Consider the following 22,700-nt stretch of genomic DNA (forward strand, 5'->3'; position numbering starts at 1 on the left):
GTAAAGGTCACAATGTTCTTCTGATGCTGTATGTTTTGTGTTCAAGGCCTCAAGGTGTGTATTGTAATTAGCAGAGATAAATGAATGGCATGTATTATCAATTTGAGGTCTGCGCAGAGGTCACCACACACAATCACACAGTGCTTCTCTCATTTTAATTACATATCTGGAGACTAGATGCAGCTGAGTCTGAGTTAAAAACGTTCACACATTTTTAACTCAGAGGTTAAAAACGTTCTCGCTGCGAGACCTCTCACAGGCCCCTGACGGACATTCGCTTGTTGGGACACTGGCAGGGTGATGGAGGCGCGGCATAATTCCGCCAGACTGCCATGTCACAAAGTGTCACAATCTATTCCTGACAATTCAACTGCAGGCGATGAGAGAGAAAAATAAGAAAGAGAAATACAAGAGGGTGAGAGGAGAGAAAAGGAGGCTTGATTTGGAGTGCCAGAGGTCGTAATAAGCATGTCTGGCCACTTTCTGAGAGACAGGCTATTCATCAGGTTGATTTAGAGTTGAAAGTGTGAGGCAATTCAAGTGATCTTGTGTCTTGTCTGGCAAGCAGAAGCTGGCATAATGAATGAGGAAAGTATGGTGGGGAGCTCTTATTGTGGACATGATCACTTCACCAGCACACAGGTTTCAAAGGAATGCAGCGGGGGGAAAAAAGTTCTACAATCTGTTCCAGGTGTTCCTTGTGAATTAACAGAAACCCCAGATGGCAAGAATCAAACAGTGAGTCATTCTGTCAAAATCTTGTACTTCATATTTAAGCACAGTTGTGGATGGTCGTAAGAACTCAATTTGATCTCTCCGGACGCTATGTCTGTATTTCTATCGTCTTTAGACTTTCAATCTGCCCTGATGTGTGACTTATTTACATCACTGCCAGTAAACGGTCAAAAAGACTGTCCAGTAATCCCTGCATTGCATCTGCTGCTCATTTCCCACTGTCACTATGCACACACTGGGCACTCAGCAGAGGGTACGATCCGCCGATAATGAGCTAATTAAAGGTAAGACATTCCTACTTCCGTATCTAAATGCTTGTCTTTAATAGGAAACAGTTCAAATTATTGAGAGTGAGAAAGAGACGGATAATTGATGCAAGCAATTACAAAGTTCTGTGTCGAAGCAAATTGGCCAGCATATCTGGACATGTAGGGGGACTGCGACCTCATTTACATCAGTGTCAGGAAATAATTGGAGAATGTACAGAGGAGGTGGGATGGGCAAAGTGTAATGCAGACCAGCTCTGGTCACATTACATAAGCAGTTTGCTTGGACAGCGTGATTCACTTTAGACAAGAAGCTTACGGAAAAGATTGTACTCCAAGGTCAAGGACAAAACATTATGTGCAGTCTTGGTATGCTCCAGCAAATTTAATCATAATAGGGATCATTACCACAACAAATACTCCGCATGACATTAATCAGTTTCCAAAAGCAGTAATTTGAGTATTTGAAATGGTTTCAACACATGCACACAGGATTCTGAACAGCCTGTCGTGTTTTCATCGGAAAGCCAGTAATAACGGAGTTCAGTCTTACAAACCATTAGAGAGACTTTAGCTGTGTTTGGGCTGAAACCGCTTCAAAAGCACGAGTAGACGATGTGCTTGACTTTTATCAATATCACTTCCAGATGTTTCATTACAAAACAACTTTCAAAGACTTCACCACAAGAAAACCTTCTCGTGTGAGGAGCCCGGACACACGAGTATGGATTTCAGGAACCCACAATTTTCACATTTTTATTTCAGTCAGAAAAACCAGCTTAAAAAATTGTCTGGAGTAACACTAATAAAGTGTTAGGATAAATAATAGTGTTACAACCCACCCCAGGCCAGCACACAAATCATTAGCCTATGTTACAGCAGGCATTCCACAAGGTGTTATCCAAAAACATGAGACAGCATTGTAGCTGTTTTGATTTTACAGGCGGAATTTAGTCAGTATCACAGCTAGAAGCAGGACACAACAGGAAGCTTTGACACGCCATAAAAATGGCCACTGAAATATAGGGGTGCATTCATTATAGTCTGGCTCTTGTGCCTCTCATCAGGGTGGCTCGCACTGACTGGCGGACTCTGACCCACTACTCCGGAGCTTCTCTCTATTGCACCCGCCTCTCATCAAGAGCCTTGGATGGAAAAAAAAAGGAGTAACATGCTGTTTACTCGCAATCCCAGGACCGTAATTGCCAATTTATTTGATAGGCAGCTGGGTAATGATGGCATTTCACCCCTTGCCACAGAGACTAAACGGGAGTGAATCATCCCGAGCTCCCTGCCCTCCCTGATCCAGCAGACTCCCTCTGCTCATGACTGCTGCCTGCCTGAATGCCTGCCACCCAGACTGAAGGGGTGGGGTGTGGTGGGGGATGTGGGGGTGGCTGCCATGTCAGCTTCAAACAAAGCCAAAAGGGAACCCGGTGCTTCAGAGCAAATGCAGCTAAGCCTGCCAATTTAGCTCGGGTTTGGGGTTGAGGCAGACACAGCCGAGCTGATGTGCCATTTGTAGGCCTTAATGAGCTGGCAGAATGGAGTGAGGAGGGAAGGAGAGCGGCAGGAAGGAGGCTGCCAGGCCTGACCTCCTCTGGCCTCCATCTCCCTGCCAGCCAGTGCCAGGTCGGCAAACTCAGTTCATCTGCTTCACTGGACCGTAGTCCCTCTATGAGGGGAAGGTAGTGCTACAGCAAATACCATTAGCCAACTGTTGGTCTAATGAACAGTCCGGGTCAAAGCGAGCTCCTGTCTCACACCGCTCCCTGGGACTAACGAGTGACTTAGATGCTTTCCTTTTTGTTTTTTCACTGTGAGGGAGCATGTGTGTGCAGCTGAACCACATTAGAAGTCTAGTTGCAGTGTGCGAGGTTACAAGCAACACAGTTTTCACATTTCAGTAAAACAAAGCACATGGAGGGCTATAGCAAAGAAATAATACTACATGCACCTGGACATACTCTCACTTCATCTGCCTTCAACTGTAAAAATAACTATTTCACAGGAAATTGGCTGCGATTTCCTGTATAATCATAAAAATAAATAAAACCCAAGAGAATCTGAGCAGCAAACAAACCCCTTGTTTCTATATCCTCTCCATTTTCTTTTTCATCTTCTTTCAGTCTGGTGAGTAGAGCTCTGCTACACAGGCTTTGACTTATGAAGTGTGTTTTTACAGCATGGCTGGAGGGGACTTGTTCGGAAACCTGCGGGGACCAGAGATGAAGCCTCACACAGTGTGACCGTCTAAAGTGACTTGGGGATCTAAAAGTCTGTGTCCATGCTGCCCCGTTTTCAGAAGACACGCTCAGTCTCCTGTGGGGTGTCTTGACCAGACGAAGCAGCCTGCCGTCCTTCTATCCTCCAGTGTGTACCGAGTGGCTGGATTGACAGCTCAGGTGGAAGTGATCACAGGGAGGGCGATGGATGCTTCCCGAGAAAAAGTCAGGAGTGGGGAAGGTAGATACTGCTTATCATGGATATAATTTAGAATTTCCCAAGGAATAGTCAAAATAAACAGACTGTTGCGATAAATCATTAGGGTAACCTTCGTAAAGTACATACTGCGCACCGAATTAGCTGAACGAAATGCAACAGTGATAGTGGGCAGACTAAGATGATGTAAATGTTATAATGTGTTTCATTAATGTGTAATGAGTCACGGTACACATCATCACATCAACGCTGTCTCAACGGAGGTAGGTGGTTGGCCAACGAGGCCAAGTCAGATTATACAGTTGCCAATGAAATTTCAAACAGTTATTAGAGAAGTTATACAGAGCACAGGTCCTCTAACACATTATAATACTTGCAGGCAGTATTTTAAATGGATTTAAGATAACAATGACTAACAGTTAAAAGTTAAACAAATACAATTGTTTTATGGTCACCTCCTGGTAATCAATGCATTTTTTAATAATTATAAATAATTCTGATTTGAATGCATATGAAAAAAAACAGTATAACAGAGGGCCATCTACTACAGTTGGCAAAATGTCTATAAGCAAATTTGGACATTAGCAAACTGGCAGGCATTAAGCATGAATCTTTTTATACTTATAAGTTGTTGCCTAATGCCTATGTTGTAGTAGGAGTATTTGTTAAATATTGAATGCTTTTATTCTTCTCTATGAGAGTCACAGTTAATAATATTAGCCATCCATAGGTTCAAATGTGACTTGCTGCACAGTCACCAGTGTGCAGTCTGACAGAAATTAGAGAGTATCATTTCAGTTTCTGTTGTCAACATCAAATTACTCATTTAATTTCATGCCCGGTCAAGCGTCGTAAAGCTACACGCAGAATCAGTTTTGCTTCAGTTGTTCGGCCATGTCTCTCTCAAAGACTAGCTCGCCTCCCAGCTGACAGCTTTAATTATGGCCAGATATCTGATCGCCTTGCCGTAGATTCTCCACACAAATCAAAGAGCAGGGGTGGGTGTGTGGCAGCATGGTCCCTTGAGTCTGATCGCTTTACATCTTGAAATATTGTCAAAGGGTGCAGGGACACATAGTCGCTCTTTCTTCTGCCAGTTAATGCTTGCTTTCAGCTCCACAAGGAATGAGGAGCGGAGTAAGTAGGGTTTTTTTCCCCCGTATCAGTCGTTAAAAAAGAAAAGAGAGAGAGAGAGAGAGAGAGAGAGTGTTTGTGTGTGTATGTGTGTGTGCAGGATGCAAATAGTGCTCTTCACTAGAAGAACTCCAAGAGCCACTTAGGATGTTTAAGATGTACCATTAAGTGCTCTGCTGAGGCTGAATTTTATAGGTTTAAGACCGAGAGAAATCTTGACCAAATTCATTCGATAACTTACCTTTTGTCTGTGTGACGGATTGAAGGTGCAAGGCCATATGCACAACATGACTGTGCTCTGAAGCAATCCAAATAATGTATTATGCACAATGCTGATTCATTTTCTTATGATTTTAACTTTTATTACATTACATTAAATAGATTTCTAAAAATGATTATGAATAATAATAAAAAAAACATGGTAACTATTTCCAAATCAACGCAAACTGTGGCATTTGTGGAAACTGTACAGCTTTTACCACTACAATGGATACCTCTCCTCTTAACATATCAGAAATGTCCATAAGTTATTTGGTCGTGAATTCAACATTGTTTAGGATATCTTCTTTTTAATATTAGTTATTTAAGCATTGCTGATATACAATATTGTTTTACAAAAAAATGGGAATTTGATTAATGCACATACAGTAAATAGAAAGCCACCTGGGAAGCTGTTTTTGGGTCCATATTTTAAATCCTAAGCCTGTCTGCTAATTGCTCTAAATTGACTTAAAAGCTGACTTCAAATGCTATTTATTTGAAACTATTTTCTCAAGATGATAGACTATGAACAGATGTTGGAAGCAGTGTGTTTTTTTTGTTAATGTACTCACATCCGTCAGTCTGTCTCTGGAGCTGCTCCTGAAGGAAGGCTTGGACTCTCCACTCTCACTGTCGCTGCCTTTACCGTTGTTCGGCCCTGGCTTCAGCTGCAAAAGACAACACACGGAGACCAACAGTTAGCAATGTGGAGCACAACTGTTAACACAGCAGTTTAGAGCTCTGCGTGGATAGGGCTGCCTAAGAAAGGCCTCCCACAGAAATCGGTTCATGAATATGTGAGAACTGGCAGGAGCTACGGCGCAGTCTCTGTTAATCTGTCATGTTTCGGAGCCTACTCAGCGCCAATGACTCTGCTTGCCAATGACAGACGCCATCTGATCTCGCAGTATGAAACTCCTCTCGGCCCACGAAACAGAAAACAGGGACAAAGACCCCTCCAGAACCTTCAAATCGAGCCCCTATGCTCTCCAAGCAGACACCACATGCTGAGGCAGCAGGAGCTCAGCAAGTGTCACCATCTAAGCACTTTGTTCAAGATGCAGCTAAAAGACATGAATAAAGAGAAGGACGTGCCAATTCACGAGCATCGGAGTCCCTTCAAAATCTGGAGAACAATAAAAAGAGAGCAGAGCTGAGTGGAATGAGATGGGGTCTATACTCGCTGTCCAAGTCTGTAATTGATGTCCTTGGAAGCTCCCATGCTGGTCCTTCCAGACCAGACAAACGCTGCAGGTTTCAATTCAAAGCACATAAAAAGCTGCCTGCTATGGGACAGTGCAGTGAACAGGAAAAGTAGAGCTTGGTGCTGCACATTCAAAGAACTTGGACTAGAATATGATGTCGGTGTCCTTCTCCCCCTTCTCTCGCCCCCTCTGTAGGGATGGGACACAACTAGAGCGAAGGGCACAAGGTGGGGGAATACCAGAAGAACCCCTAGAGTTGAGCAGATCATTAAAATGAAAATGTTCCTTTTCTGTTGCCATTAGCTGTGTGAAAGGAATCCCATTCCTTGGGAGAATTGCATGCTGGGTGGAAGGCTGGTTGATTCGCCAGAGTGCTGAACGTGATAAGAGAGTCTGAGCACTGGGAACGCCTGATGGGCCCTTTTGACTGTGTGTGTGCACGCGTGTATGTATGTGTGTGTGTGTACATGACTGTATGTCAATGTGGACGGACATTGCTGAGACAAAGTAGGGGGAGAACATACAGACCAGTTAAATATGGCACGTGCACAGACACATGTACACCAATGCCCTGCACTGTGATAGCACTAATAACCTCCAACACATTTTATTCCCACAAAAACCAGAGCATATTTTCTCTCTTTCTCTTGTAAATACCAGTTTGTCTGAAGGGGTTTACATATTTTTAGAATGAGAAAAGGGGAATAATATCTCATCCGCACTGGCTTATGAACTGATCCTTGAAGAATGGGCGAGGGGATGCTGTTTACGCCCTGGTCTGTTGCCTCCATCGTCAAAACATGTTGACCTATAATATTTATCAACCAGCCAGTGTCCCTGCTGACAACACTGGGCAGCGCACGCTGGCACACTCATGCATTTATGAATGTGCAAAAACAAAAAGCGCATGCAGACCTCACTCCTGCTCCAAAAACCCACAGCCCAGATCCACATTAATATATCCTAAGCTTACAAAAAATATCAAAGCGAGTGTGGGACACATATAAAGATTTATCTGTTATTAATCAATGTGGTATCAAAGCAACTCAGTAGTGAAACCACATAATCACACCATCTGTATTCTGGCTTTATCAGTGGGAAAGTACTCCATGAAATCAGAAATCATGCTCAAATTTAACTGTGTGTAATGTCTGAAGAACATGTCTAATAAAGACATTGCAATAAAGAGCGGCTCATCTTTCAGGGCTATTACATAGCTTGGGACCTGATTACACAGCTATTTGAAAATGTATCCCTCAGCTTGTTCCCTTTAATTTCCCCCTGAGCTCCTTTAAATTACTTCAGAGAATTGCATTTTTTTTCTTTTTCATCTGCTCTCCCTCTCTGAGGCTCAGATGATGGATTCATTTCTTTTCATGATGTGATTAATGGATTTCTTAAGCAAATGGAGGGAATGCTGGTGGTCAGAGCCACCAAAAAAGTGAAGCTGCAATTTAATGGCCTGCTGTCTGATGATAAATCGAAGTGAGAAGCCCATGTTTGTTGGGGCTGGGGCCGTCGCTGTGACCTCTTCTATAATGGTGCTGATCTGATCACTCCCAGTTGTTACAGTTATGAGTCATTCTCCTTATTTTTATAGGCTTTTAAAGAAAAAGCTTCAATCATACGTCCTGTAATGGACACCAGTGCAGGGTAATCTAAGGTGCATATGACCAAGATTGGTGTGCTGTACTGGTGCAATAACATAAATAGATTAATTAAGATACAGGCCGAGGCATAGAGATGCATTTTATTTAATGACCTCACTGTGGCTGTGCAGTCTGGGTAAGAACGGGCCCTGTAGGAAGATAACAACCACATGGTTTTAATATTCCAGAGGCAAATTTACCAACAATTAAAGACGCAGCGAGACATTAGCATCTAATTAAACATTTAAACCACTAGTAAGTGCATCTGACATTCATTTCCACACAGTGAGGTCTTGTTTTCCTGCAATCTGTTCCGTGTTAGGGGATTTTTTTTTTCTCTTCCTCGTCTGTCTTACAAGTCTGAATTCATCGAAGTGGAGAATCAACAACTGTTTTTAATTGGCAGTCAGAGTGATGCTTTGGAAGAAAAAGGTTCAGTCTGTGAGGATGAAAAATCAGTCTTCAAAAAACAAAAAAAGACACCTGTCTGTACGTAGGTTACTAGCAACGATTCAACCTGCCACACTTTATTTTGACAGTTCAGCGGTGACAACAGTGTTGTATTGGAAGTGCAGATACAGCCAACACACTTAGTTGAACATCTGTTTTCACTCGATAGTTATGTGATGAGTCAGTATATGAATTATAATAGCACCAGTTGGACTCTGTTGTGTCTAGTCAATTTCAAAATTCATATGTGCTTGGGTTTAATAAGCACAATATTTAAAGACATTGCTCATTCCGAGACAAAATCACAAGACAAACAATGACAGATTTTCCAAATTTAACCAATCAGTCAAAAAAATCCCAAGTTTATAGTTGATAGAAGATGGCTTACCCATCTAAATATATAACATGGAAGGAAATGAGCTGTCAATGACTTCTCTTCAAAGCTCTACCATGATATGGATTTCAATTTAAAGGAATAGCAGACCCTTGCTTTTCAACAACTCTGTCCAAGGTCAAACAAGCGTCTTAACAGAAAGCCTCACAGTGGCATTATTGGGGTTGCTTCTTGAAACACAAAAAGTTGCTATTGGATGTCTAGTATGCTTCAAAAGTTCTTCTAGTCTAGAGATGTCTACTGAGGCACCAGTTACCCATTTTCACAATGGAGGAGATTTCCTTACAGAAGACTAAATCAATATAGAATGTCGTCCTTTCAGCATCGTTGTTAGTGGCAATAGAGGAGAAATAGCGTTCCACAAAAATTGGGAGTACATACCCAGATCAGAGTGAAAATGATAATGCGTCTAATTTAACACTGTTCCCCTTCACTAAAACAGCCATTACAACATTGTCTTCAACATGCGGAGTCAATTATTTTTCTCACTTACTGAAAAGTGCACACCATAGCCGTAGCGGAATTTTACAAGTGCACTGACCTATTCTCAGGGGCTGCTCTACAGACTCGATGCAATCAAGCACAAAAGTAGGCCTGCTAACATTTCTAACCACAAAGGCCTTTTTTAAACAGAGCAACACACAACCAGCCTGCTCCAGCAACTCCACCCCAAACCCCCGTCCCTCACCTTCCAAAAAAAAAAAAAAGAAAGAGAGAGAGAGAACTGGCCTCAGTTTTCTGTACTAGCCTCTGAGGGATTCTGTAGCCATCAGCTCCTGGTTTCCCTTAGTTACGCACAACAGCAGCTGTGGAGCTCGGCGGTAATAAAACCTGGAACAATTTAACAGCTTTTATTGTTCGTCTGTGGCTTTCAGAACAGATAACCTGTCCTCCCAGGATCTGACAGAGAGAATCCCACTAGGGCAGCAATGAAAGAGGATCTCATTTACCTAAGAGCGCTTATAAATTTTTAATTTGCTTTAACAAGTAAATTAACAAGTCCCTCATTTGGGGAAGTTTTATGGCTGCTTGCCACTGAGGGAGAACCATGAAAGTTTTATAGATAATCCACTACCTAGGCTGTGTTACTGATAATAAATTGTCTATTTCCTGTGGCACTGTCAAATCCCATTGGTTTCCACTGACTACACTTTGAATATCTCCTTCATGCTGCCTGCAGAGGTCTATATACCAGGGCTATTTAAGCGCTGGAGAGCTTCATGACTCAGCAATTAAAATGAACAACTTGAAGAATTTCTGTCAACTTAATACAGGCTCTCTCGTATAGCCTTGGGTGACGCCACCGCCAGACATTACACCACATTAAGCATCGCTAATTATGTCCCTGCCGATCTCTACATGCCATCAGCCTCACGGTGAGCCTATCTAGTAAAAACCACCTTGGGCTGGTCGACAACAGCAGTTGGAAACTGCTAGGCCTGTTTAACGTGCAGCTGGCTTTATCTAAAGAGACTGTTATGTGAAAAACAGAGGGGCTGAAGGTTCCTCAGGGCCTGTAAGAGGGGGCTGACGAAGGACGCTACGTCATCTTTCTGACAGTGGCAATGAGGGCGAGCCCACCAGCGTGGCCTGGCTCTGACCCTGTGCTTGGCTCTGAGGCCCAGCAGCTTTAACTGCCACAGACAGCGGCCCCGCCTGGCCCTCTCGTCACCCATAACCCCCTCTGCCACCCCTGCTCACAGCCTGTCACTGAGCATCAGCGCTTGGCTTCCATTGCCCCAGATCTGTTTACTGTTTAGCTGTGTGGGGCAAGAAGGTCACAGGCGTACATTCTGAAAATAACCCATAATACCTCTTAAAATCTCTGTATTTGAAGCACGGATCTCATCTGTTATGAGTGAATGACAATGAAAAATTATCGGCATGTTTATTCTAGAGTCAACTGTTTGCCTCTGGTTAAGACGTCACTGTCAGCCAGCGCAGTAGCTTTTATTAGTACTTAGGTAAGTAACCATGGAGAAGCTCCATTCCCTTTCAATTTGCTGGCATCATTATGTGGCAGTAATCTTTGGCGAACTTGTCAGACATCATTTTTCTGGCAAGGGAAAGATCAGCCAGTCACTCCAGCCAATCTCAGGCCACAGAGGAAGGCTTTTCTAGCCTCTGTGCTGGAATGTGCAGTCAAAGCAAAGATATGGAGCCACTGAGGACTAGTCATAGCAGCCGCAGGGTGAGAGCATCCTAAGAGGAGGAGGAGTGGGAAATGGAGGCTCGAGGTGGGTGGGAGGGTGGGGGTAAACGTGGTTGAGAGCACAGTCTTGATCTCATCAGTCATACTAAAGACTCCATTTCCTCCACCACAGGCTGGAGGCTACTAGAGCTTGTGGCTGCATTTATATATTGCCATAAATCTCAGATCTATGACGACATTACAGACAAATCAATATGCTTTTAACATCCATCCGTCGCAATCACCCTTCTCCCTGCTCACAAATGGTCATATAATGCTTCAGTCAGATGGATTGAGTTATGGGGACAATTCCCAGATTTAATAATGAACTGAGCAGGTGTGTGTTTGTGTGTGTGTGTGTGTGTGTGTGTGTGTGTGTGTGTGTGTGTGTGTGTGTGTGTGTGTGTGTTGAGGGGGGTGGGGGGACAATGAGCTATCTGCCTCATAAGAGCAATGGGAGACCTCTACTCTCTCAGATCATATCTGAACATCTTGTTGTAGTAGCCCTGTGTGGCAGTAAAATAACCTTCCTGCCCACTTTAGGAACAGAACTCTGGTCTCTGCGATTCCCACAGCGGACAGAGAAAATACTGTGATGGGGGGTAAGATTTCTAACTGCCCAGTTGAGCACTCATCATCTCATACCTTCTCATCTAACACATTGGTGCGCAATTAATTACACGATATCCTCATCTCTTCAATCTGTGCTACCGAGTTGTTACTTTAGTATTGCCTTTCTGAGACCCATTGAACTAAAGCTACCAACAGTGTGCCAAATCACAGCTCCCCGTGAGAAAAAGCCCTCTCCTATCGGCTTGCAGAGGCTATCATTTCTCTTTTTTATTGCCATTTATTTTCCTCCAGGAATTCACTGCCAGTATATTGGCAGGCCTTCCAGTAGATGGAGGCAATGAAATTCAGAGCAGACACTTAACACTGGGTCAAACCTTGTGTGCAGCTCATATGTGGTGGTAATATGATAGACAAACGCATCTAGTTTAGGGAAAGAGGGCTGTTTTTATGTTACAGGAATAGAAGCAGAGTGCTCGCTGTGACAAAATGTACAATCAGAGCCTTTTAGAATGATGGAAAAGATACTAACACTGAACAAGTTAGAGTGCTGTGTCCAGGATATGGCACAAGAGAGACAACCTAAATATACTGTAGGTCAGGTCAGCTAAACCATGAACTGTGGAAGAATTCCTGACTAAAAGGTAATGTGGGAAATAAAAGGTAGATAGACATTAGCTAATAGACATTACTTAAAATAGATTAATATCAAATCCTTGAGGATGCCACTCAATGAACATGGCATTTAAATTAATCTGCATCTACACTGGAACAACATGACTATGAGTTTCACTTGCATTATTACAAAGGACACAGACAGCACTAACTGAATAATGTACACACATTAACATTTAAAGGTTAGATGAGCAAAAAAAATCCTTTCATTTTGGAAAACGTTAAATTGTTCCCCTCGTAAATAACTTACCCGTGAATATCATCGCTCGTAAATTTAAGTCCGGCAGTGAGTTCTCATCCAATTAAAGTATCAAGTGACTTAGTGGTTGTTAAAGTGAAGGTTGTGGGGTCATAAGATGATCTCTGGTCAGCAGGTTGATATTACCTCTCACTGAGCAGGTTGCCCTGCTTATCAAGAGCTATTAAAAACCAACAAGAGTGATAACGTCTCAGCTTACCTACATTCGGCTCCATCTGCGCTGCTATCCAGGGGATTAGAGGGGGCTGTAAAATCTGATGGTCGGATATACATTTCCCATTCGGCTGACCCAGGGTGCCTGCCTGCGGCCAGTGCCGTTATCACTAATCCCTGCAGTAAACGTTCCTCATTTGGCCACCCTTCTGAAATTCATATCTGTCGTTATCAAGTCATAAAACACAAGACGGTGCAGTGGCCCCACTGTTTTAATAGCAGCCTGAGTTTGCCCGGCTTATGAGGAGTATGTCGGCAAACATCTGCTCTGGCTGCTTTAACAGACTGGTAATGGGGAGACAACAAAAGGCCAAGGGCAACAAAAACACAGCCAAACGACATGATTTTAATTGCAATAATCACAACCTCAGAGACAGGAAATAACGCAAGTGTAATGCGTGGCACACAGAACTTTTCTGATGCAAGATGGTACATAAATCCAGGATAATGACAGAACATTGTCCATTAACATTAGAGTGGAAAGACATTGACAGTGTACCTGATTCCCTTTCATCTGACAAGTCATAAAAATGCAGCTGGAATGTGCCCGTAATGGGCTGGTAGGCAGCAGACAGGCGGGGGATAGAAAACAATCCATGTATTGTTTCAGTGCTGCTTTCATGTGCTGTTGGAAATGTCATAATAAGTCATGCACATATGAAAGCTTCATATACAACTGGGAAAGAATCATAAATCCACCTTCAGCAGATGCAGCTTATGCTGAGATTTCAAGGGGGCACACATCCCATGCCCATTGACCCTCCCCACAGAGTTAGGATACATACTCCAGATACTGGATGACTGACCAGGGGAAGTAGAATGCAAAGTGGTGTGTGCTAAGTAAAATAACTACAAAAATCTTAATAATGGATGGGAAATAAATTTTGATAATGAGTGTGTGTTAGATACTTGCCCTTTTACTTTTAAAAATCCCTTTTTGCGGATCACTGTTAAAAGCATTCCGTTTGCTCTTCATTTGTACTTTGCCACAGTCATTATTGTACAGAACACTTTACCACCACTGGTGGTGGTGGTGGTGGATGTGCTCCCCCATCGAAACAACCAAGGTGGCCACAAGTCACATCTGTAATGGGGGCAAATGCACTTAAATGGTATAATCAGTCCGAGCCACTGAATGAAAAAAAAAAATCTACATGTCTCTCCCACATCCATTATCAGACTTCTACAAAGGACCCAAGCAACATTAACAACCTTCCTACCCAAACCACCTTCTGATTGATCAGTGGCACTCGTCGGGGACGAGGAAGGGGGAAATGTAATGTAATGAATTTGGAGAGAATCTGGGATTAACCCCACAAACTCAACCACACTAAGGGGCCACATCAAAATGTATATGCGCATGTGAACTGGTTTGAGGAGCATAGAGCAACATTTATCACAGAAGTGAACATATTCTGGTTTGTCTATCAACTATGCTTTTTCAGCTGGAAACCACTTCATTAAATGCCAACTAAAAAGTAGGACAAACTTTGGAAAATGAAGTTGTTCGTTGAAAAGTGTCTGTACAGCAGTAGGGCCTATACCGGTAACACAGTAGTTCAATGAAAGAAGACTAAACACAGTGGTAAACATAACACCATGGAAAATAAACACTGATGTTCTTAATCCAATGTCACAGCTTTACTGTGAAAACAAAATAAGTCAAAAGTCCCGGCTTTATGATTTAGGCCAACACAGCACTACATTTCTTGTAGAAACAGCTTCCCCGCACGTGTAAGGCCTATAACAACACACAGGGGACCTGTTACAATTTCAGTCGGGTTCCACACCACTTGGCCCAAAGAGAGACTGTTTAGGTGGTTTAGTGCTCTTATTCATGTTGAGAATCACAGTGAGATCGTAATCCTGTGTTTTTCCGCCTCTGACAAGTAGAAATTTCAGCAGCTATCAGCAATCTTGGCAGGGCAAAAGAATTACTCCATGACCCTCTTTGCGAACCATGCCCTCACTCTGTTTGTGTTTTGCTCTGGGCTTCCTCGACTGAGTAATGGACTTCCTTCAACTCATAAATCACACTTGCACACACCCTCTGATTTCTTTTCGCCTTTTTTCCGCCATGTTTTGTTTAGATTACCACATCTTGGTTCGAATGAAACCATTTTTCTGTCACAAAAAGGCAGCCAGACAATGCTGGTCCTCTTTCTTCAGTTCTTGGAAAGGCACCCTTACAGGCACTGAGGGCCACGAATGTCAACCACAGGAAGGCAATTATGAGAGTAAAATTACTTCCTTACTGTTATCAATCCACTCTCTGGACCTGGGGAATGGTTAAAAGCCACCATGAAATAGGGCACAGTTAGTGTTTTCTCCAGGGTCCCAGCCAAGGCTGCTAACCTTGCTATTAAAGGCCTCGACAAGCTTTGTCAATGCAATCCGCTGAACGCCTTGAGTGACACCCGATCGATACTCTCAACTCTCCTGGGTCATCACCAGTGACAGAGGCCTAAGTAATAATACAGCTCTAACTGCCTCTCTAACTGAAATGCTTCCATTGCCACAATTTTTAGTTTTTTTCTTTTTTGTCTCGGGGCTTGTGAGCTAAATTTGCTGCGCTGATCGAAAGAGGAAGATACGGAAGGTGGGAGGGAACAGGGGAGGGCGTGTTGGGTGGTGAGGCAATGAGGAATTGCCATGTCTCTGGATTGATGCTGGCGAGGGTAGTGAGTGTGGCAGACGGGGGTGGGGGGCACAGAGGGAGGGGGGGCTCTGATAAATCGAAAATGACTGGCTGCCGAGTTGTAATCTGCCAGCATCGAGCCCCCTGTAGCAACAAGCCAAATGAAAAAGCACGCTGACAGGCCGGAGAGATGGAGGGCCTGCGGTAGATTGTGAAAGGGGGGGGGGGGGGGGGGGGGGGAAGAGAGGGAGGGAAAACAGATAGAGCAGGAAGGAATTGCTGGGGAGACGATTACATTTGGTCCGGTGCACGCAGGTGTCAGGGAGCAGCGAGAGAGAGGTAGCGTGTGGTTGCGGGGAGTAAATAAAGTGCGTGTGACCTCACATACACAAACGTAAGTCCCATTACAATTTCTAATAAGATGTAACATAAACACGAACAGTTGGCAGTGTTGTACCACCCATAACAAGCTGTCAATAAGCTCCACAGTAAAAAAATGTGTTTTATGTGTTCAGATGACTGGGCCTGTGTATGTATACAGAGGACGCGTAAATCTCTAGTTATGTGCTATCTGTACATTTATGCGTAAATGCCATCTGAGAATTGTGCACGTGCGCACACACGAACACACACCGGCAGCTGTTGTGTCCTTCCTGAGCATGTGAATCAAGCAGCGACATCAAAATCCAACGCAAGAGCTCCACCTACTGCACGTGCCTCCTCTGTGCCCCTTCCTCTGTGGCTCAGACAGCCAGATGAGCGCTGGGAAAACAGCAGCCGGAGACGGCTGTCCACACATACACACACACACACACACACACACACACACACACACAGTGCAGCTCATTTCTAATCATTACATTAAATTCCAGAGTAACCTTTTTCATTGAACATCGGTGTCAGACTGGGGGAAGGCCAATCCATACAAGGCTAATAAGGCTGCGGCAGTCTGGCCTTGTCTAGCTGCCTGATACAATGTCAGCTGCGATGAGAGCTAAGAGCTAAGCCCCCTCTCCCCTCCGAAGTATTAAGAGTGTGAGCCTGATGCCTGTTAAGCAGGGTCTTGCAGGAGCAGGGCCTGAGAGAAGGAGACGGTCTGCCTCACTGTCTGCCTGCCTGCCTGACAGGTTCGCTGGCCTGAATACACAACAGCACTCCCTTGCAAAAAATGCAAGGTCAATTCGGCAGCAGCGGCGAGACCAGGAGAGGAGGACTAGCATTGTAATTGGGAACTCAATAAAGGACATGAGGAAAACATCGTACGATGTTGCTGGCAGATCCCACCCACCAGGTCCAGAGAGAACCCAGAGCAAACAATCTGTCTGCACAGGCATCCATAACCCTACACAGAGTTTATACATCTACATCAGATGAGCTGCATATATTTAGAAATCACTCGTGGCACAGCGTGGGGCTTGATGAATTCACAAACAGCGGGAAATAGTCCCCCTGCGTATTTTCAACAGAATTATCTGCAGCTCTTTGTCAGTTTATCCATCGCTGCCATTTTTCCTTTTGCCTGGCCACAGCAGCAGACATGCCCGGTAAGGCAACAGGGACCTTCAATCTGTGCAGGCTGCGTCCCTCCGCCGCCTGTTTCATCTGCAGACCCGCGGCTTACAGTCGGACTGTCGCAGAGAAAAGCCATCTTCCTCACAGCGTGGCTGCTGTTTCAGGGGCAATGCCGGTCTGCCGCACGCACCCCGACTTCACGCGCTCCCACTGGGCTATTCAGAAAATCACGGCTGATACTGAGCCGTTTGTCTCCTTTTTGTGTTCACCTCCCGGTCACGCCGCAGCAAAAAAAGAATTAAAGAAAGAAAGAAAAAAACAGTGTACAGCTTTCTCTCGCCCCCTGAGGAAACACTGAATATTATTTCTGTAGCCCTCGAGAGTATCAATTTGGGTGGAAACCACACAAAAAAAGTGAATAAAACCCAATTTAAAAGGCAGGCTCTGCAGGAGCGGGAATGTGCCTGTGGATTTCTGAATTTTCTGGGGACAATTGGCTCTCTCAGCCTGAGGTTTATTACTTTAAACTTCAGGCATTTTCTGGAACAAAACTGGTGTAATCATTTCCAAAAAGGCTAGTGTGAGATGAAGACTTTATATAAGCAGCACAGAAATCCAAATGCGGTCTAATCAAAGAAATACTGAAGAAACTAATGCAGGAGTTGCACTTTGCATCGCTGCGGCTTTCCACCGTGACAGCGTTTGTGTCAAATGACTTTGAACAACACAGGAGTGAGAACTGCATAAACAACCGGGGAACACGGGATCTATAGACTCATCCTCAGATGATTGGCAGGGCCGTTGCTAGCCACAATCAATTATCCTGCCAGAAGAACAGGTCTAAGAGGTGAGCTCTCGCATCATTGTGAGCAATAAAAAAGGGGGATAACCTGCATCACAAGACCTTGTCCACCATGTCAGCTGATAAGATTAAATGTGACTACAGAGCAAAGTAACTTGCTGTTTTGGAATTATGTGAGCAGGAGGTCTCAAGTGTTTCACTGATAAGAGTGTGGAATTTAGTTTGGGTCGACTAATATTTTTCAGGGTGACACCGTCAGCTGACTTGCCTCCTTGCTACCGGTGATGTAACATTGTAATGTAATCCAGCTTTTCTCACACACTCTTGTGACACTCTGAGGATAAACAATGACCCAAAACGAAACCCCTGGGAATCTTTAAGAGTCAGCACATCAGTGAGTTCCCCACATAACCAGAATGGGATTTTCTGCTGAGCACATTTTTACTTTAGTAAATTATTCCTGATGGTCTTTTGCACCTTCAACGTCTCATTCCTGAAACAGCTTTAAGTGACACATGTTTAATTTAATAGAATCAATTAAATCACCAACTTAGCTTGTTTGAAAAAAAAAAAAAAAACAGCAAAAAACTGCTGCACCTTAACAAAGTGAAAAACATGTACAGCGTCAGAGTTTCTAAAGGTGTAAAGGTACTTGTGTTATGAATGATGGAGACACTTAGCAGGTGCACATGAGAACTTAGCAAGGCTAATTTTTAAGGCAAAGCAGAGACGCGACGTAGAGAATGTTTGGGCGAGAAGTGCTTTTGCTTCCCTGCAGGCTCACGGGAGAGAACAATGTGAGCCAAAGAACAATACAAAAAAAGGCATCCGCTGCATTGAAAAGCACAATTTTAACAATGCTTTTTATCAAGCCTTTTTTTCCCGCTCTGTTTTTTTCTTCTTCTTCATTTACAATTGGAAAAAAAAAGTAAAGCGCAGTGTGCTTTTCACTTCGTGAAAGGACACCAAGCTTTTTTGTAGGCCAGACAGACTTGAGTGCAAGCTCCAAACAGCTAATGTCGAAATTCCCCCGAGCTGTCTTTTTAAACACACGGGTAAATAATTTAGCACAGCCTGAACAAAGACAATCTGAGAGAGAGCGCTGGGTTCTCATGCATACGCTGCACTTTCTTTCCCGCGTCCCACAAGGGGGAACAATGAGTCGGGCACTTCTCTCTCTGTTCGTGACTGAGAATTTTTTCTGCTTTGTTTTGAGCTTTCAGAGTTGATTTTCAAACCACCAAGCGGAGCCGCCGCTGCCTCAGTCAGACTTTCTTCCCTGAAACCTGCAGCACACCAGCGTGTCACCCCCCTGCTGACCTGTGGGTGGTGCTACATGACAACACATCAGGAGGAAGAGTGGCATAAAGAAGACAGCAGAGATAACTGGAAAGCAAGACATAAGGCAGCACAATTATTAGATGCATATTGTACATATATAAAGGGTAAAAATACAATTAAAGAGAAATATTAAATTACATATTTCTAGAGTCCAATTTGGCAGGCAGTAATTTAACCTTTACCACATGATGTATTCAGATTAGCTTCTGGCGAAGACTTCAAAGTGCATCCAGGAAATCAATCTAAACACACTCCGTATTAAATGTTTCTTGCTCCACATCCTGTTTGAAGACTAGAGTCAAATGTTCGGCAAAACTCAGTATATCATATTGATCGCAGAAACTCCGTTTTTAACCAGTTTTCTTTCTTTTTTATTCCTTAAAATCACCATCAACCATTCTCCCTCAAACAGGCTTTATTAACAGTACAAGAAGCTGGATGGAATTGGTGGCCTGGGCTTAGTAGCAATAATGCAGCGTAGAGCTGCGCACAGAGAGCGCAGAGGAGGAGCGGTTGGAAGAGATGTGTGGGGTGGCGGAGACTACCTCTGCTCGTAGCCCCGGGCAAGACTGGGAATCACTTCAAAGATTACCCATATAACTCTGATTAAAAATACACAATGGATCTTTTCAACTTTCATGGCTAATAATTGATGAACACAAAGGCCCTCTTTAATTTTCCATGTGAAAGAGGAGCCGACATTCGAAAAGGTTCACTGAATTTGAGCGTGTGGCCCTTCCTCCCTCCCTCTCCGCATCGTGCTGCTCTCCATCTCCTCGTAGCTGCAGGCTAATTGCAGCGATTTTAGATGATTGTTATTAAAAACAGGCAAGCGGCGGCACTTTGCAAGCTGAATCCCCTCGAGGAGCGGCCCCGTCACACCAGGAGCGCCTGTGCATCCTAATGAGTGCAATCATTGCTCGCAAGAGCAAGGATGCCTTTGTTTTTTCTCCAGCACTGAAGGAGGAGAGGAGATACGCACACGCAACAACACAGCCCAACACTCTTCAGGATAAATAGACCTGAAGAGAACAACAACGGCGGCGGTTACCTCCTTGTCAGAGCCTCCCACCGCAGTGTACACATGGCAGAGAGGCCGTTCAGAGAGGCCCCCGCACAGTCACAATACACAACGCAGCAACAAAAACACAAATGCACCATGTTTTATTTAGTTTGAATGTATATATGTCAAGAGGCTTCATTAAGCACAAGTGCAGGATTTTGAATTCCTGTGCTGTCGACTTAAACTGGAAACATAGTCTGTAAAGCTTGCAAACACAAATTTTCATCGTTCCATATAGTTACACTAATATTTTAGTTTTAGTCAGTCTGTTGTGAAAATCTATCATTTGTAGCACAGTCAAAACTATCTTTATTGAAATCAAAAAGGTAGTTATCTGAACAATCAAATCTATTATTATTATTATTATCATTATTATTTTATTAAGTTTTCTATTAGTATAACTTGATATTTCAAGTCCATTTTGATATTTTCAGTTTATTAATAAATTAAGTAAATGGTTGCTGGCGGTTTAATGTAGCTCTGTTCATTTCAGTAAATGTTTCCGTTTTATTCTGCCCCCTAATAACCCTGAACACAAGCACACACACCTACACACTCAAACGTGTGCACAAAGAAAGCCAACAGTGTGAGTCTGCAGTAAGTACCAGAGATTTAAGAGCGTGATTAATTAATTTGTAACTAAATCAATTCTAATTATCTGGCAGACTCGGCTCTGATGTACGGGAGCAGGCAGCACAATGAGTAACCACACCAGCAGTTATCTGGTACAATTACAAGACACAAATTACAACACGCGGCAATCAGCACAAAAAATAATGACACACACGGTGCTCACTTACAGTAAGTGAGCACCGGGGCCAGCCACTGATCGATATCAGGGCTATCTGCTGAGTTTGGACTTATGATAATGGAAGCAAGAGGGGGAGAACAAACATTTATAAAAAAGGTCTGGCGCTCTGGAAATACAAGAACGACTGTTGTGAATGAGTCAGTAATCCATCGATCACAGGGGTGAATAGGCCAGTGGGGAGCTGTGAGCTTTGACATGATCAATCAGCAACCTGCAGGAGACAGGATGAGAAACTGCAATACAAACAGAGAAGCTTTACCACGACTTTCCACACGACCAGTACTGTCCAGGAGTGACCATGGACATCCACACAGCTCATGTGTCTATGGCAGCAATATGCGTGAGAAACTTAATGTCTCGTTCCACCCACAACCCATGCTACTATAGCAAACGTGTCTGGTTACAGCTTTTTGGTGACACCGGGACCTGTCAGCCTCTGTCAGACAGTCAAAACCCGCAGCGGCCTGTGTGAAAGCACTGGAAATGTTGTTTGTTGTCTAATGCTTCATCGCTTTCCAGTAAGTGTACAGGGGACTGGTAGCAAGTGGATTTTAGAGCATGGCTGAATGCAAAAATCAGCTCATACATAGACATGCTGTTGATTCAGATGGGCGGGCGCACACACACACACACACACACACACACACACACACACACACACACACACACACACACACACACAGAAGATACAGGACCTGTGGCCAGAGGGTCCTTCCCAACACTGTAGCCTCCTCCCTGACCATGCATAATGTATGAGAACATGTAAATACGTTATTCCGTGCATGCATTAATGATCATGGAGAAACTCGCAATCCAAGCACCAGGGCAATTAATAAAATATGGCGTGCAGATAAAGGCCCTTACCTCCCTCGTCTCCAAATCCTCCATCCCACCCTCCCCCACCACTTGATCCGCTGAGACATATTTCATGCCAATTCTTAACCTTGTTTTATTTCTGTGCTGCTTGGGGGTGTAGTGCAGCTGGAGGAGAACTGAATAATGAATGGAGGCTATCAGAGCACCCCACTACTGGAGAGAAAGTGTGGTCCAGCAAGGATTCTCTCTTTCACACACACTCACACACACACACACACACACACACACACACACACACACACACACACACACACACACACACACACACACACACACACACACACACACACACACACACACACACACACACACACACACACACACACACACACACACACACACACACACCTGCTGTGGTCTCAGGATGCTCCGGGGAGGAAATGAGAGGTTAACTGCTCTCTGGGGAGCTGCGAAATCAGGGCGTCATAGCCTGGAGAGGGTGCATATAGCAAAACGTCAGCTCCTAATACGCAGACACAAACATTTTCATATCATGACGCACAAACTTTTTTGTGAATTGGCACTGTCAATTACCATTAGTTTTTATGGGGACGTGTTGTTATTATTATTTCCATCTTTTTTGAACAGATTCATTGTGGCATTGAGATTAGTAAATTCCAGGCACGTTGCAAAAACATCCACCCTCTGAATCAACTGTTGGGATGCACCGGGCCTAATGTTGTTTCAACACTGTGCGGCTACAGATTCATTCATAACGCCCTACAAACAAGCAACAATATGGTAATTTTAGTTTTTGGTACATTAACATTCAAGTACAGATAATGTTTTTTACTACCAAGTGTTATGCACCATAATCTGGGAGAAGTTATAATCATATGTCAGATTCATCACGGCTAAACCTCTATATGACTCATTTGAGCAACGATTCCAAGGACCACTTATGTTGAAAAGATCTATTATAATCAAATTTGGCATGAACAGAAATCTAGCAACTCTCATATCTTTGGGCCAAAATGACAACCTATAAAATACAGAATGCATCTAAATGCAAACTGCAGTTGTTGTGGGACTAATGATGCTCACAGAACATGGTGGACGGGTGAAGATGTGAAAGTGGCCTCACCAACATTATTTTTCTGTATGTAGAAAATAATCACCTTCCCTTAAAGAACAATCTTTTGTTTTTGTTTTGTTAGTTAGAGAAAATGATGCCAGGGCATTATCCAGATCATCTTCCCCAGACTGTGACTTA

General features: G+C 43.6%; 1 protein-coding gene across 8 annotated transcripts in view; it reads right to left on the bottom strand.

The window, feature by feature from the left end:
* auts2a (activator of transcription and developmental regulator AUTS2 a) overlaps window positions 1-22,700 on the bottom strand; it is a 270,462-nt gene that overhangs the window by 143,348 nt on the left and 104,414 nt on the right. For all 8 annotated transcript variants that reach the window (XM_047330435.1, XM_047330438.1, XM_047330436.1 and 5 more), the window contains one exon: window positions 5,411-5,506. In XM_047330435.1, coding sequence (XP_047186391.1) covers window positions 5,411-5,506 — 96 coding nt within the window. The remainder of the gene's footprint in view (window positions 1-5,410; window positions 5,507-22,700) is intronic.

The sequence above is a fragment of the Scophthalmus maximus genome, chromosome 2 (genome assembly GCF_022379125.1).
Source record: "Scophthalmus maximus strain ysfricsl-2021 chromosome 2, ASM2237912v1, whole genome shotgun sequence".
Taxonomy (NCBI): Eukaryota; Metazoa; Chordata; class Actinopteri; order Pleuronectiformes; family Scophthalmidae; genus Scophthalmus; species Scophthalmus maximus.